This window comes from Heteronotia binoei, chromosome 9 (assembly GCF_032191835.1).
Source record: "Heteronotia binoei isolate CCM8104 ecotype False Entrance Well chromosome 9, APGP_CSIRO_Hbin_v1, whole genome shotgun sequence".
Taxonomy (NCBI): domain Eukaryota; kingdom Metazoa; phylum Chordata; class Lepidosauria; order Squamata; family Gekkonidae; genus Heteronotia; species Heteronotia binoei.
In genome coordinates, this window is record NC_083231.1 from 124,280,350 (window position 1) to 124,294,575 (window position 14,226).

The following is a 14,226-nucleotide window of genomic DNA, read 5'->3' on the forward strand; positions in this document are numbered from 1 at the left end:
AGAACCGGGTTGGATTCCCCACTCCTCCACTTGCAGCTGCTGGAACGGCCTTGGGTCAGCCAGAGCTCTCTTATCTGGGGGAACTGGGTTGGATTCCCCACTCCTCCACTTGCAGCTGCTGGAATGGCCTTGGGTCAGCCAGAGCTCTCTTATCTGGGAGAACCGGGTTGATTCCCCACTCCTCCACTTGCAGCTGCTGGAATGGCCTTGGGTCAGCCAGAGCTCTCTTATCTGGGAGAACCGGGTTGGATTCCCCTCTCCTCCACTTGTAGCTGCTGGAATGGCCTTGGGTCAGCCAGAGCTGTCTTATCTGGGAGGACCGGGTTTGATTCCCCACTCCTCCAGTTGCACCTGCTGGAATGGCCTTGGGTCAGCCAGAGCTCTCTTATCTGGGAGAACTAGGTTTGATTCCCCACTCCTCCACTTGCAGCTGCTGGAATGGCCTTGGGTCAGCCAGAGCTGTCTTATAACGGAGAACGGGGTTGGATTCCCCACTCCTCCACTTGGACCTGCTGGAATGGCCTTGGGTCAGCCAGAGCTCTCTTATCTGGGAGAACTAGGTTTGATTCCCCACTCCTCCACTTGCAGCTGCTGGAAGGGCCTTGGGTCAGCCAGAGCTGTCTTATCGGGGAGAACGGGGTTGGATTCCCCACTCCTCCACTTGGACCTGCTGGAATGGGCTTGAGTCAGCCATAGCTCTCTTATCTGGGAGAACGGGTTGGATTCCCCACTCCTCCAGTTGCAGCTGCCATGCCTTTGGTCAGCCAGAGCTCTCTTATCTTGGAGAACCGGGTTGGATTCCCCATTCCTCCACTTGCAGCTGCTGGAATGGCCTTGGGTCAGCCAGAGCTCTCTTATCTGGGAGAACCGGGTTTGATTCCCCACTCCTCCAGTTGTACCTGCTGAGAGGGCCTTTGGTCAGCCAGAGCTCTCATAGAAGCTGTTCTTGAAAGGGCAGCTGCTGTAAAAGCACTCTCAGCCCCTCCTACCTCACAGGGTGTTTGTTGTGCAAGGGAAGGTAGAGGAGACTGTGACCGCTCTGAGACTCTGAGATTCAAATTATAGGGCGGGATATAAATCCAAAATCAATCAATCAATCAATCAATCAATCTCTCTATCTCTCTATCTCTCTATCTATCTATCTATCTATCTATCTATCTATCTATCTATCTATCTATCTATCTATCTATCTATCTATCTATCTATCTATCTATCTATCTATCTATCTATCTATCTATCTATCTATCTATCTATCTATCTATCCTGTCTGTCTGTCTGTCTTCTATCCTTCTTTCTCTCTCTCTTTCTCTCTCTCTCTCTCTCTCGCTTTCTATTGCCAAATAAATAGCAGTTTAAAACAGAGTTTGCCAAAAAAACAAAACCAAACCTGAACGAGCTCAGAAGGAAGGGGTGCTCAAGAAAAGACACCGATATTTTATATTCCAGGGGTGGCCAAGGGCAGCTCTCCGTATGCTGGCTGGGGCCGATGGGCGTTGTAGGCAAAAAACCTCTGGAGATCTACCCTTGGCCACCCCTGTATAATAATTCTTCCTCAACCCGAAGCCCTTTAGCCCAGCAGTCATAGTCCATGACTCCTTCCCGCTGTGTCTCTGCTGCGCCTGAGTGGAGCCTGGCAAAGTGGGCAGAAGTGGTGGTCTTCCCCCCGCCCCCCCCCCCTCCAGCCTCCTTCCCCAGTCCGTCCCGGCCATCAGTGCGGCCCTGGGCCTCCCCTTCCGCGTCCAGAGCTCGCCTCCAGGCGGGAGCGGGAGAGCTCCCGGAATGGCCGGGCCAGGGGGAGAGGGCGGCCGAGGAGCCCAGGCGGCCTGAGGCTGGCTCTGCCCACTGCGCGGCGCTGTCCAGCTGGGCCAGGGCGCCCCCTGGCGGCGCGCCCCGCCCCGTCCATCCTCCGCCTGCAGCCGGTGCCGGGGCGGGCGGAGGGGCGGGCTGGGCTGGGCTGCCGCGGCTGCTCTTTGGTGCTGGGGCTGCGCGCCGGCCGGCTGGACGGAGGGGCCATGCTGCGCTGCTTGCTCCAGCGGGCCTGCAGCCTCCCGGGCGGGGAGAAGGGCGACAAGCACAGCGACCCCGTGGCCAGCCTGACCTTCCGAGGTGAGTCCCGGGGGGGGGAGAGGCGCTTCTCTCGGGCCCCATGCTGGGGGTGGGGGGTGGGCAGAGCTTGGGTTGAGGGAGACCTCCCAGAACTGCAGCGGGTCCCCAGACCACCGAGACCAGCTCCCCTGGAGGAAATGGCAACTGGGACCCCTTAGACCCCCTGGCATTTCCCCCTGCACAAGCCCCTGCCGTCCATTCCCCCTGCCTTGGAGGCCCCACCCGCAAAGCTCCAGGAATGCCCCGACCCAGAGTTGGCAACTCTTGGCACAGGAGGGCTTCAGGGTCTTTGGAGTGGCCCCCTGCCCAAAGTTCGAGAGCCCCTATGGGAGTGGCTCCCGTTTGGCACCATCCCACTGGGGAGACCCAACCCCTGTCTGTCTCTGTCGGAGGAGTTCTCCTGGGTCCCAGGGACTCATCCAGAGAGGCTGTTTCTGGTGGGCCAGATTAGGGACGGGGCAGTGGGTTCGTGCAAAGGGGAGGGGGAGAGAAAGAAAAGCCACAACTGAGGTGGCTGAGAGGTGAGAGGATCACCATCTTCAAGTCCTTGAAGGGCTGTCCTAGAGAGGAGGGTGTGGAATTGTTTTCTGTAGCCCCAGAAGGTAGGATCAGAACCAGTGAGTTGAAATTAGATCAGAAGAGTTTCTGGCTTAACATTAGGAAGAACTTCCCGACTGTATAGCGATTCCTCAGTGGAACAGGCTTCCTCCTCGGGAGGTGGTGGACTCTCCTTCCTTGGAGGTTTTTCAACAGAGGCTCGATGGCCATCTGACAGCAATGTGGATCCTGTGAATTTAGGGGGAGGTAGTTGTGAAGTTCTTGCATTGTGTAGGGGGTTGGACTAGATGACCCTGGAGGTTCCTTTCCAACTCTAGAATTCTATGATTCTAAGTGTATGGAAGTCCTTATTTGTGGGGGCTGTCATGTGGGGAAGGGCTGTTGGGAAGGGGCTGAGCATTTGCTTGGCACATTGAAAGTGCCTGGTTCAATCCCCGGCAGCATCTCCAGCTAAAAGGACCAGGCAGGAGGTGATGGGAAAGACCTTGGCCTGAGACCCTGGAGAGCCACTGCTAGTATATTGATTTAGTATATTGCACTGCATATACTTGCACCCTTCTTAAATCTTCATTCGCGAAGCCAAGCTGAGAGAGAGAGAGACGAGAGAGACACTGCAAGTATATTGATTTAGTGGTCCAAGGGTCTGATTTGGTATTAGGCAGCTTCATGGATGTGTTCATGTCTATGTCAGTGGCGGAGCATCTGCTTGGCATGCAGAAGGTCCAGTTGAAAGGACCCGGCAGGTGACGGTGGGAAAGACCTCAGCCTGAGACCCTGAGAGCTGTTACCGCTGAACTTGACGGAGCTAAAAGGGCCTGATTCAGTATAAGGCAGCTACGCTTAAGCTCATTTCTGGCTAAAGGCCATGGAAGCGTCCGCTTTGCATGCCCTGTGCCCCAGGTTCAATCCCTGGCACCTTCAGTTTAAAAAAGGGGGCAGGCAGTACGCACCTGGGTTTCTGCACCCCAGTGACACCTGCGCTTCTCCCATGGGGAGGGAGGGGGTGAATTGGCCTTAAGGGCAGAATTTCTCAAGCTGGTCAACTCGCTGCCCTTTCCTGAACTCTGCCCCTGCCCAGTTCAGTGTGCGAAGGTCTCCTCTGTGGCCTTCTGGAGTGGATTGGGGCCCATGTTACACATTGGTGTTAGGAGTGGAAATCCATCTGGTATATTTCTGTCACTCCCCACCCCCAGGCAGGTACTTTCTTTAGAATAGCAAGCCAACAGCACTTTTTGGCAAATCAGGGTGGGATGGGGGGGTGTCCATAAACCCTGCTCCTCCATCTTTGCAGAAGTCCTGCATTCCCCCCCCCCCCCACTCATCCCTCTGTCGGAAAAGGGCCGTATGAATTAAGCTGTCTCCCTGCTCTGAAGACGCATTTATTTTTTACATTCGTTTATTGATGTCCCACTTTTGTTCCCAGTTGGATCTCAAAGCAGCCTAGAATATCATTTTCCTCATCTTCGTCTTCTCACACCACCCTGTGAGGTAGACCACGCTGTGAGATGGTTGACGGACCCAAGGTCCCCCAACAAACCTCTGTGGTGGAAGTGAGGATTCGAACCTGGGTCACCCAAGGTCTTTGTTCAGCACTGTGTCTGAAGAGCCAAGCTGCCTCCCCCCATTATGTCCCACTTCTTCAGGCTCTCACCTTCTCTCTGCCTCCTGGGTCTGCTCCCCTTCCCTTGTCTGGAAAGCGCACCCCCCACCCCCCGGGGCAGGGTTTGCTTCTCTCCCCCAATGGTCTCTTGCAGGGGTGGTTTCATAAAAAAGAGGTGCCAGCACAGTTCAATTGCTTTTGCCACACACCTCCGACATCACTGGAAGGTGTACTAAATGACAGTATGTCACAGAAGTGAGCGCACCCCCTCACATTTTGTAAATATTTAAGATGAAGATATTGGATTTATATGCCGCCCTCCACTCCGAAGAGTGTCAGAGCGGCTCACAATCTCCTTTACCTTCCTCCCCCACAACAGACACCCTGTGAGGTAGATGAAGATATTGGATTTATATCCCACCCTCCACTCCGAAGAGTGTCAGAGCGGCTCACAATCTCCTTTACCTTCCTCCCCCACAACAGACACCCTGTGAGGTGGGTGGGGCTGGAGAGGGCTCTCACAGCAGCTGCCCTTTCAGGGACAACCTCTGCCAAAGCTATGGCTGACCCAAGGCCATGCCAGCAGCTGCAAGTGGAGGAGTGGGGAATCAAACTTGGTTCTCCCAGATAAGAGAGCTATGGCTGACCCAAGGCCATGCCAGCAGGTGCAAGTGGAGGAGTGGGGAATCAAACCTGGTTCTCCCAGAAAAGTCTGCACACTTAACCACTACACCAAACTGATTTAAGTATATCTTTTCATGTGACAGCACTGAAGAAATGACACTTGGCCCCGGGGCCGAGTCTACAGCTTGTATAACAGTATAGATGTGCTGTCCCCTCCAAATTATGCAACACACAGCCAGCGGCAACCTGTGAAGTTCTGGTGAACTCTATGCCCAAGAGGGTTAAGGAAGTGCTGGAAAATAATGGTGGCCACACAAAATATCGACACTTTGGGCCCCATTTGTACTTTATCGCTTAGGGGTGTACTCGCTTTTGTTTTCCGCGGTTTAGACATTAATGGCTGTGTGTTGCGCAATGTTGAGGGGACAGCACATTTCCACTGTTATACAAGCTGTAGATTCACCACTTTGCATTGTAGCCAAGTGTCATTTCTTCGGTGTTGTCACATGAAAAGATGTACTTAAATATTTACAAACTGTGAGGGGGGTGTGCTCACTTCTGTGACATACTGTGTTTCAGCTCAGCATCTACCTTAAAAGGCTTCTTGAATTAGAATTGTCACAATGAAACCTCATTCCCATCATACTTTTCAAATGACTTTCTCCTCTGTGGCCACAGCGGCAGGGTGAAGATTTTCATCCGTCTGCTTGATATGTTTTGGTTCCCCCCCCCCCATTTTTTTGTAGAGAAAAATATTAGAAAGTTTGTCAAATCTTAAGAGTTCAGCAAAATTCTCAAAGGGGGTTTGAACAATGGAGCCCAGAAACAAGCTTTTTGGGGGAGGAGGGGGTAAGAAAGAAAGAGCACAATAAAAATGTAGTTTTCGGAGCTCTGCTTCTGTGAGTTCCTGCCCAAAATGAGGCTGGCCCTCTTGTGTATGGCACCCAGTGGCATGCCATTGGCACTAAGAGCCAGTTTGGTGTAGTGGTTAAGTGAGCAGACTCTTATGTGAGAGAACCGGGTTTGATTCCCCACTCCTCCACTTGCACCTGCTGGAATGGCCTTGGGTCAGCCAGAGCTCTGGCAGAGGTTGTCCTTGAAAGGGCAACTGCTGTGAGAGCCCTCCCCAGCCCCACCCACCTCACAGGGTGTCTGTTGTGGGGGAGGAAGGGAAAGGAGATTGTAAGCTGTAGGAGGTGGGGAGAAGGTAAAGAGAGCCAGTTTGGTGTAGTGGTTAAGTGTGTGGACTCTTATCTGGGAGAACCGGGTTTGATTCCCCACTCCTCCACTTGCAGCTGCTGGAATGGCCTTGGGTCAGCCAGAGCTCTGGCAGAGGTTGTCCTTGAAAGGGCAGCTGGGAGAGCCCTCTTGGCTCCACCTACCTCACAGGGTGTCTGTTGGGGGAGGAGATAAGGGAGATTGTAAGCTGCTCTGAGTCTCTGATTCAGAGAGAAGGGCAGGGTATAAATCTGCAATTCTTCTTCTCTAAGAGCCAGTTTGGTGTAGTGATTAAGTGTGCCGACTCTTTATCTAAGAGAACTGGGTTTGATTATTCCCTCCTCCTCCACTTACAGCTGCTGGAATGACCTTGGGTCAGCCAGAGCCCTGGCAGAGTTGTCCTTGAAAGGGCAGCTGCTGCTCAGCCCCACCCACCTCACAGGGTGTCTGTTGTGGGGGAAGAAGATAAAGGAGATATTGTGAGCTGCTCAGTCTCTGATTCAGAGAGAAGGGCGGGTATAAATCTGCAGTTGGTCGTCGTCTTCTAAGGAGTGAAATCTCAGCTGTTGATACTGTTAGAGAGTGTCTGGTTGGGGGGGGGGGCGTTAAGGGAGAGTTCCCCGTGCCAGAGCAGGGGGTTGGGGCAATAAAGAGAGTGGAAATAGGATGTGGAACTCCAGGCTCGTGGGGCCAAGCGGCCAGCTGCAGCTTCCTGCTGTGTGTCCCCAGGAATCCTGCATCTCTCGGGACGGCTGCCTGTCTGTCCTACTAAAAAATAGAACTGCCAGGATTGTAATGTCCAAGTATAGATCTATGGTGCAGCCCTGTTAGAATATTTGCGTGCCATTCTGGTCCCTGTATCTCCAAGAGGACATGCAGAGCTGGAAAAAGGGCGGAGGAGAGCAATCAAGATGGTGAGAGGCTTGGAGCACCTTCCCTAGGAGGAAAGGCTGAAGGGTCTGGAAAAACGGGGTTGGGGGAAAAAGGGGGTGAAAAGACAGAGGTTTGTAAAATTATGCAGGGCCTTTTTTTTTGTAGCAGGAACTCCTTTGCATATTAGGCCACCCCCCCCCATGTAGCCAGTCCTCCAAGAGCTTAGAGGGCTCTTTGTACAGGGCCTACTGTAAGCTCCAGGAGGATTGGCTACATTGGGGGGATGCGGCCTAATATGCAAAGGAGTTCCTGCTACAAAAAAGGCCCTGAAATTGTGTATGGGGTAAAGAAAGCAGAGAGAGGGAATGTTTTCTCCTTCTCCCAAAATGCTTTAATTCAGGAGCACTCAATGAAAAGACTCAGGATAGGAAAAGATGAAATTCCTTTACTAAGTGAGTAACTATACTGTGACATGTATTTCAGTGGACTTAGTGATGGCTGTGAGCACAGATGGTCTGAAAAGGAACTTTAACAGATTCCTGGAGGAGAGGTCTGTCTATCAGTGGCTACCAACCATGGGGATGAGGGAACCTCCACATCTAGAGGCTATCAGCCTTTGAATCCCAGAGCCAGGAGGCAACATCAGGGGAACGCCCTGGCTTCTGCGCCCTGTTTTTGGCTCTCCGGCGCAACTGGGTTGACCACTGTGTGAGGCAGGATGATAGATGGAGTGAGCCGCTAGTCTGATCCAGCAAGTCTGTCCTCTCTTTTGGGTCTTACTTTAGTGATTACACTGCAAAACAGACACCAGAGTAGCCACAACAGACAGAATTGCTGCATACTTGTATTTATTTATTTTGGTAAATTTATATTCCGCCCTTTCCCAGAGGGGCTCAGGGTGGATTACGTTCAGATCTAAGTAACATTCTGGCTTTGTTAGTTTAAATAGTACTGCAGTACTGTGGTCTGAACTCTCTGCTCACGACCTGAGTTCAATCCCAGCAGAAGCTGGGTTCAGGTAGCCAGCTCGAGGTTGACTCAGCCTTCCATCCTTCCAAGATCGGTAAAATGAGTCCCCAGCTTGCTGCGGGGGGAAGCGTAGATGACTGGGGAAGGCAATGGCAAACCACCCCGTAAAAAGGCTGCCGTGAAAACGTTGTGAAAGCAACGTCACCCCAGAGTCGGAAACGACTGGTGCTTGCACAGGGGACCTTTCCTTTCCTATTGCTGCAGACCAACACAGCTGCCTACTGGGATCTATCAGACTGGGAAAAAGTTAATCAGATTTCTGAGAATACTCTCTCCCCCCACATCCCTCCAGAATAGCTTGGAGGCCTGCAATGGAATTGATGAGCAGTGTACTGTGGAAGGAAAAAAGCACGGGCTTCCCCACCCAACTGCAAATGTGTAGAATTAGTTGGGGAAGAAGATGCTGAGCTACGCAGACTTTCTTTGACCTGATCGAGCCCTTGAATCAAGATGGGTCACTGTGTTAGTCGGTCTGCAGCCGGAGTCCAGCAGCCCCTGAAAACATTTGTGGCAGGAGAGGCGATTTCATAAGTCATCACGGTTGCGTCTTCAGATGCTGAAATGATCCTTCAGATATCTAAAGAAGTGACTGCAGTGACTCACAGAAGCTCCTTCCCTGCCACATATCCGTTAGTCTTTATGGTGCTTCTGGGCCCCGGCCTCTTTTGTACAGATCAAGTGGGGCAAAATTTTTAACAAAATGCCCTCCAAAGAACTTCAGAAGAGCCCTGCTGGATCAGACCAGTGAGGGTCCATCTAGTTCAGCCTCCTGTCTCACACGGTGGCCATCCAGTTCCTCTGGAGGGCCAACAACAGGGCAAAGAGGCTGAGGCCTTCCCCTGAGAGGAACATCAGAAGAGCACTGCTGGATCAGACCAGGGAGGGTCCATCTAGTCCAGCCTCCTGTCTCACACGGTGGCCATCCAGTTCCTCTGGAGGGCCAACAACAGGGCAGAGAGGCCGAGGCCTTCCCCTGAGAGGAACATCAGAAGAGCACTGCTGGATCAGACCAGGGAGGGTCCATCTAGTCCAGCCTCCTGTCTCACATGGTGGCCATCCAGTTCCTCTGGAGGGCCAACAACAGGGCAAAGAGGCTGAGGCCTTCCCCTGAGAGGAACATCAGAAGAGCACTGCTGGATCAGACCAGGGAGGGTCCATCTAGTCCAGCATCCTGTCTCACACAGTGGCCAACCACTTCCTCTGGAGGGTCAACAACAGGGCAGAGAGGCCGAGGCCTTCCCCTGAGAGGAACATCAGAAGAGCCCTGCTGGGTTAGACCAGAGAGGATCTATCTAGTCCAGGCTCCTGTCTCACCCAGTTCCTCTGGGCATCCAACAACAGGGCATAGAGTCTGTGGTCTTCTCCTGATGTTGCCTCCTGGCTCTGGGATTCAGATAGGGTTGCCAATTTCCAGGTGAGGGCAGGGGATCCCCTGGTTTGGATGCCCTCCCCCCACTTCAGGGTCATCAGAAAGCAGTGGGGGGGGGAGGGGAGGGAAATGTCTACTGGACACATCATTATTCCCTATGGAGACTGATTCCCATAGGGTATAATGAAGAATTGATCTGCAGGTATCTGGGGATCTGGGAGGGCTATATTTTGAGATAGAGGCACCAAATTTGCAACCTAGCACCCAGTGCCTCTCCCCAAAATATCCTCCAAGTTTCAAAAGGATTGGCCTAGGGGGTTCAATTCTATGAGCCCCAAAAGAAGGTGCCCCTATCCTTCATTATTTCCAATAGGGGGAAGGCATTTAAAAGGTGTGTGGTCCCTTTACATGTGATGGCCAGAACTCCCTTTGGAATTCAGTTATGCTTGTCACAACCTTACTTCTGGCTCCATCCCCAATGTCTCCCGGTTGCACCCCCAAAGTCTCCTTGCTGCACCCCCGAAGTCCCCAGATGTTTCTTGAATTGAACTTGGCAACCCTCGATCCAGAGGATTAGTGCCTCTAAATGTGGAGCTTCCCCTCAGTCAGCATGGCCAGTAGCCACTGCTAGATTTCTCTCCGTGAATCTTTCTAGTCCTCTTTTGAAGCTGTTAATTCCTGTGGCAGCAAATTGCGCCCCTGCTCTACGTTGTGTTCATGTCAGTGCTTCCCTTCCCCTCTGTTTGTGATCTCCGCTGGTTTCAAAGAAGTCGAATCCTGTCGTTTTGACTATTGGATGTCCCCTGCTGCTGGTGGTATTAACTTATTCTGTGTCATCCACCTTGAAATCTACCTCAGCAAGAGAGGCAGACCATAAGCCACGGAAATATAAATCGCACCTTCTGGTCCATAGTTAGGATGGCTGAAGAGAAACCACAAGGTTATTTCAGTGCTCATTTTTAGATGAAGGGGGATCTCCTCCTGGCAGGGCTGGGTTAAACCCTTTGGAGGCTCCCAGGAAGTCAAAATCTCAGAGCCCCCTCGCAAATTATCTCAGGGTTGCCAAGTCCAATTTAAGAAATATCTGGGGACTTTGGGGGTGGAGCCAGGAGACTTTGGGGGTGGAGCCAAGATCAAGGCTGTGACAAACATCGTTGAACTCCAAAGGGAGTTCTGGCCATCACATTGAAAGGGACGGCACACCTTTCCAATGCCTTCCTTCCATAGGAAATAATGAAGGATAGGGGCACCTTCTTTTGGGGCTCATAGAATTGGACCCCCTGGTCCAATCTTTTTGAAACTTGGGAGGTATTTTGGGGAGAGGCACTAAATGCTATACTGAAAATTTGGTGCCTCTATCTCAAAAAACAGCCCCCCCAGAGCCCCAGATACCCGTGGATCAATTCTCTATTATTTTCTATGGGAATAAATCTCCCTAGGGAATAAAAGTTCCCAGCAGACATTTCCCTCCCCTCCCCCCGCTTTCTGACGACCCTGAAGCGGGAAGGGTCTCCAAACTAGGGTATCCCCTGCCCCCGCCTGGGGATTGGCAACCCTAGAGTTGGAGCAGCTACCCTGCAGCCCCCGCTGCAGCAACTTTTCCAAAAGTCCCTTTGACAAAGCGGCGGGGAAGGGGCAGAGAGAGGCAAACTTGGCGATGATAGGCTTCCCAACCCTCCCGCCCTGGCGGGGGACCCCAGGATTTACAGCCTCTTCGCCCGCTCTCAAAAACGGAAGCGGGGGGAGGGGGGGAAACGACGCCAAGGAGCGTGGCGAACCCCCCCATCTCGGAGGAGCAGCTAAGGTGAACCAGAGAAGAGGCGGCAGCAGCGCAGCGGCATTGCCCGCTCTGCTCCGCCTCTGAGGTGAAATCAGAGAAGGGGAGGGTGGAGGGAAGGAAGACATTTAAAAAGGCGTGCCGTCCCTTGAAATGCGATGGCCAAAACTCCCGTTGGGGCTCAGTGATGCTCCTAGCTCCACCCCAGTGTCTCCTGGCTCCACCCCCAAAGTCTCCTGGCTCCACCCCCAAAGTCTCCTGGATCCACCCCCAAAGTCCCCAGAGATTCCTTGAATTGGACTTGGCAACCCTAGGCGATGACACCAGCTGCAGTCGCACCAGGAGAGTTGGGCAAAGAGCGGCTCAGTTGCTGGCTGTGTGTGCAGGCTGGGAGGGGTGAAAGCAGGGGGAAAACTGCGGGGGGCCTGCCCGGGGCCCCGAAAGGCATGGGGGCCTATAGGCCAGGGCCTATGTGGCCTAATTGTTAATCCAGCCCTGTCTTTTGGCCATTGGCATGGCAACACTCCCCTCCCCAATTTGGTGGCAAACCCTCCCCTCCCCAACTTGCCACGCAAGTCTTTAACTTCCCTACATTTAATTTTAATTTTTATTATTGGACTTTCTATCCTGTCCATCCTGCTGAGGCAGGCTCTGGGCGGGTGACAACATAAAATACGAGCTACGATAAAACTAAAATTAGTAAAATTTCATCCAATTAATAACTTGCATCAAATAAGACAATACAGACAGCAAGATGGTTTTCTTTAGTTTTGCTTTTGAGAGGATTCTTCAGTAGCGGGCTGCAGACAATTTAAAAATTGCATACGTGGTGAATCAGCATATGTGGATGAAGAAAGACTGGGGGTGCCAACCTCAAGGTGTTACCTGGAGATCTGTTACAGTCGATCTCTGGATGACCAAGGCTGTTTCCCCTGCAGAAAAAAGGATGATTTGGTGGACAGGTTCTATGAACATTCTAGAATGCTCCCCTCTTCAAACCCTGCCTTACCCACCGGACTCCCCCTCCCCCCCCCGGAAATCTCCAGGTATTTCCCAACCCAGATCTGGCAACCCCAGCTAAGTATTTGATTTACTTCCTTTATAGTCTGCCTTCCTCATTTGAGACTCAAGGTAGATCACAGACTGAGAAGACAGTGTAATGCGCAGGGGCCAAAGTGGATCACAGACTTAGAAGACGAAGGAAGGCGAGCGGCCTGCAATTGACACAGAAGTTGTGACCTCTGAGGGCGTAGGTTTTCTGCCTCCTCCTAAAAATAATAATAATAAAAAAAGGAAGTCAGATTAAATTTCTTTGGAAACGTTTTGAAGAGAAGTGCATTCAAAGAAACCCTCCTTTCCTCTTTGAGTCCGAGGCAACTGTTTGAGAGGGCAATAGAACCGGGCTGCGTCTTTTAGATTCCAGCAATTCCTTCCTTTTGAGTTTGTGTGTGTGTGGATTCTGTGAAATGGATGCGGAGTGACCATATATAGTAGTTTTTTTTGCTTTGCGCTAGGCTGAAAGGCTGAGAGAGGCAGTTTGCCAGACAGACCTTCCTGTAGGGCAGGCTTTTTGCATTTGGGGCCCTCCTATTGTTCGGATGCTCCATTTGTTGCTTTCCTCCGCTTCCTTTTCTACTCGGTGACAAACTGTGTCATTCTGCCCATGGAAAGGCTTCAGCCACGGCTAGCGTTGCCGATCCCCAGGTGGTCAAACCGGAAACCGTTGTGTGCTGATTAGTAGAAACTGAAATAAACCGCTGCGTTTTATATTTAGCAAACGATTGCTCCACAAATTTCTCTAATATCCTATTCATATAACCTCACTTGTAAATCATAGACCAAAATTCTTCCAAAGCCAAGCGAAAAGTGGCACCGTCATTGGTACTGCCCACATCTGTCAACGAAAGCATATAGACAGTGGACTTTAATACCTTCATAACAATTGGAAATTGATTTGTATGTTGAGTTGTGCTGTAGTCATGGACATTTGTAAGAATTTTGGTTTATGATTTACAAGTGAGAATCTATGAATAGGATATTAGAGAAATTTGCGGAGCAATCGTTTTGCTAAATATAAAACGCGGCGGCTTATTTCAGCTTCTACTAATCCCAGGTGGGGGCAGGGGACCCCCCATTTTGGAGGCCCTCCCCCTGCTTCAGGGTCATCAAGAAAGTGGGGGGGAGGGGAGGAGGGAAATGTCTGCTGGGCACTCCCTTATTCCCTATGGGGACCGATTCCCATAGGGCTTAATGGAGAATTGATCTGCCGGTATCTGGAGCTCGGGGGGGGGGGCTGTTTTATGAGTTAGAGACACCAAATTTTCAGCATAGCATCCAGTGCCTCTCTTCAAAACACCTTCCAAGTTTAAGAAAGATTGGATCAGGGGGTCAAATTCTATGCATCCCCAAAGAAGGTGCCCCTATCTTTCATTATTCCAGTGGTGGGAAGGCATTTAAAAGGTGTGCGGTCCCTTTAAATGTGATGGCCAGCACTCCCTTTGGAGCTCAGTGATGCTTGCCACACCCTTGCTCCTGGCTCCACCCCCAAAGTCCCCAAATATTTCTTGAGTCGGACCTGGCGACCTTAGCCAGTGCCGAGATTCAGTGCTGCCGTTGGAGACGGACGAGTTTCAACCTTCCTTGTGAAGTACATTGTGGAGGCCGGTGGGAGCAGCTGGACTCTCAGAGGGGGTTGCCAATTTCCAGGTCTCCTGGCATTATAACTGGTCTCTGGACGATCTGTCCCCCGGAGAAAACGGCGGCTTTGGAGGGGGACTGTATGGCATTGTACCCTTCCCAAACCCTACTCATCACCTTTGGGTTTGCAAACTCCAGGCTGGGAAATTCCTGGAGATTTGGGGGTGGGGTTTGGGGAAGGGAGGGACTTCAACGGGGTCCAATGCCAGAGAGTCCACCTTCCAGAGCAGCCGTTTCCTCCGGGTGGGGGGGGTGGGGACTGACCTCTTGGTGATCAGCGGCAATCCCAGGAAATCCCACCCCCTCCACCAGTGAGGCAGTGCATGTTCTGAATTTGCTTGCCAGACGTTCCGCTCAGCTGCTGGGGGATTAGGG

General features: G+C 52.0%; 1 protein-coding gene across 1 annotated transcript in view; it reads left to right on the plus strand.

Annotated features, from left to right (window-relative positions):
* Positions 1 to 2,012: 2,012 nt before the first annotated feature.
* The window catches only part of DYSF (dysferlin), a 301,818-nt gene continuing 289,604 nt past the window's right edge, over positions 2,013 to 14,226 (plus strand). The window contains exon 1 of the mRNA XM_060247222.1: positions 2,013 to 2,106. Within this exon, the coding sequence (XP_060103205.1) occupies positions 2,013 to 2,106 (94 nt within the window). The remainder of the gene's footprint in view (positions 2,107 to 14,226) is intronic.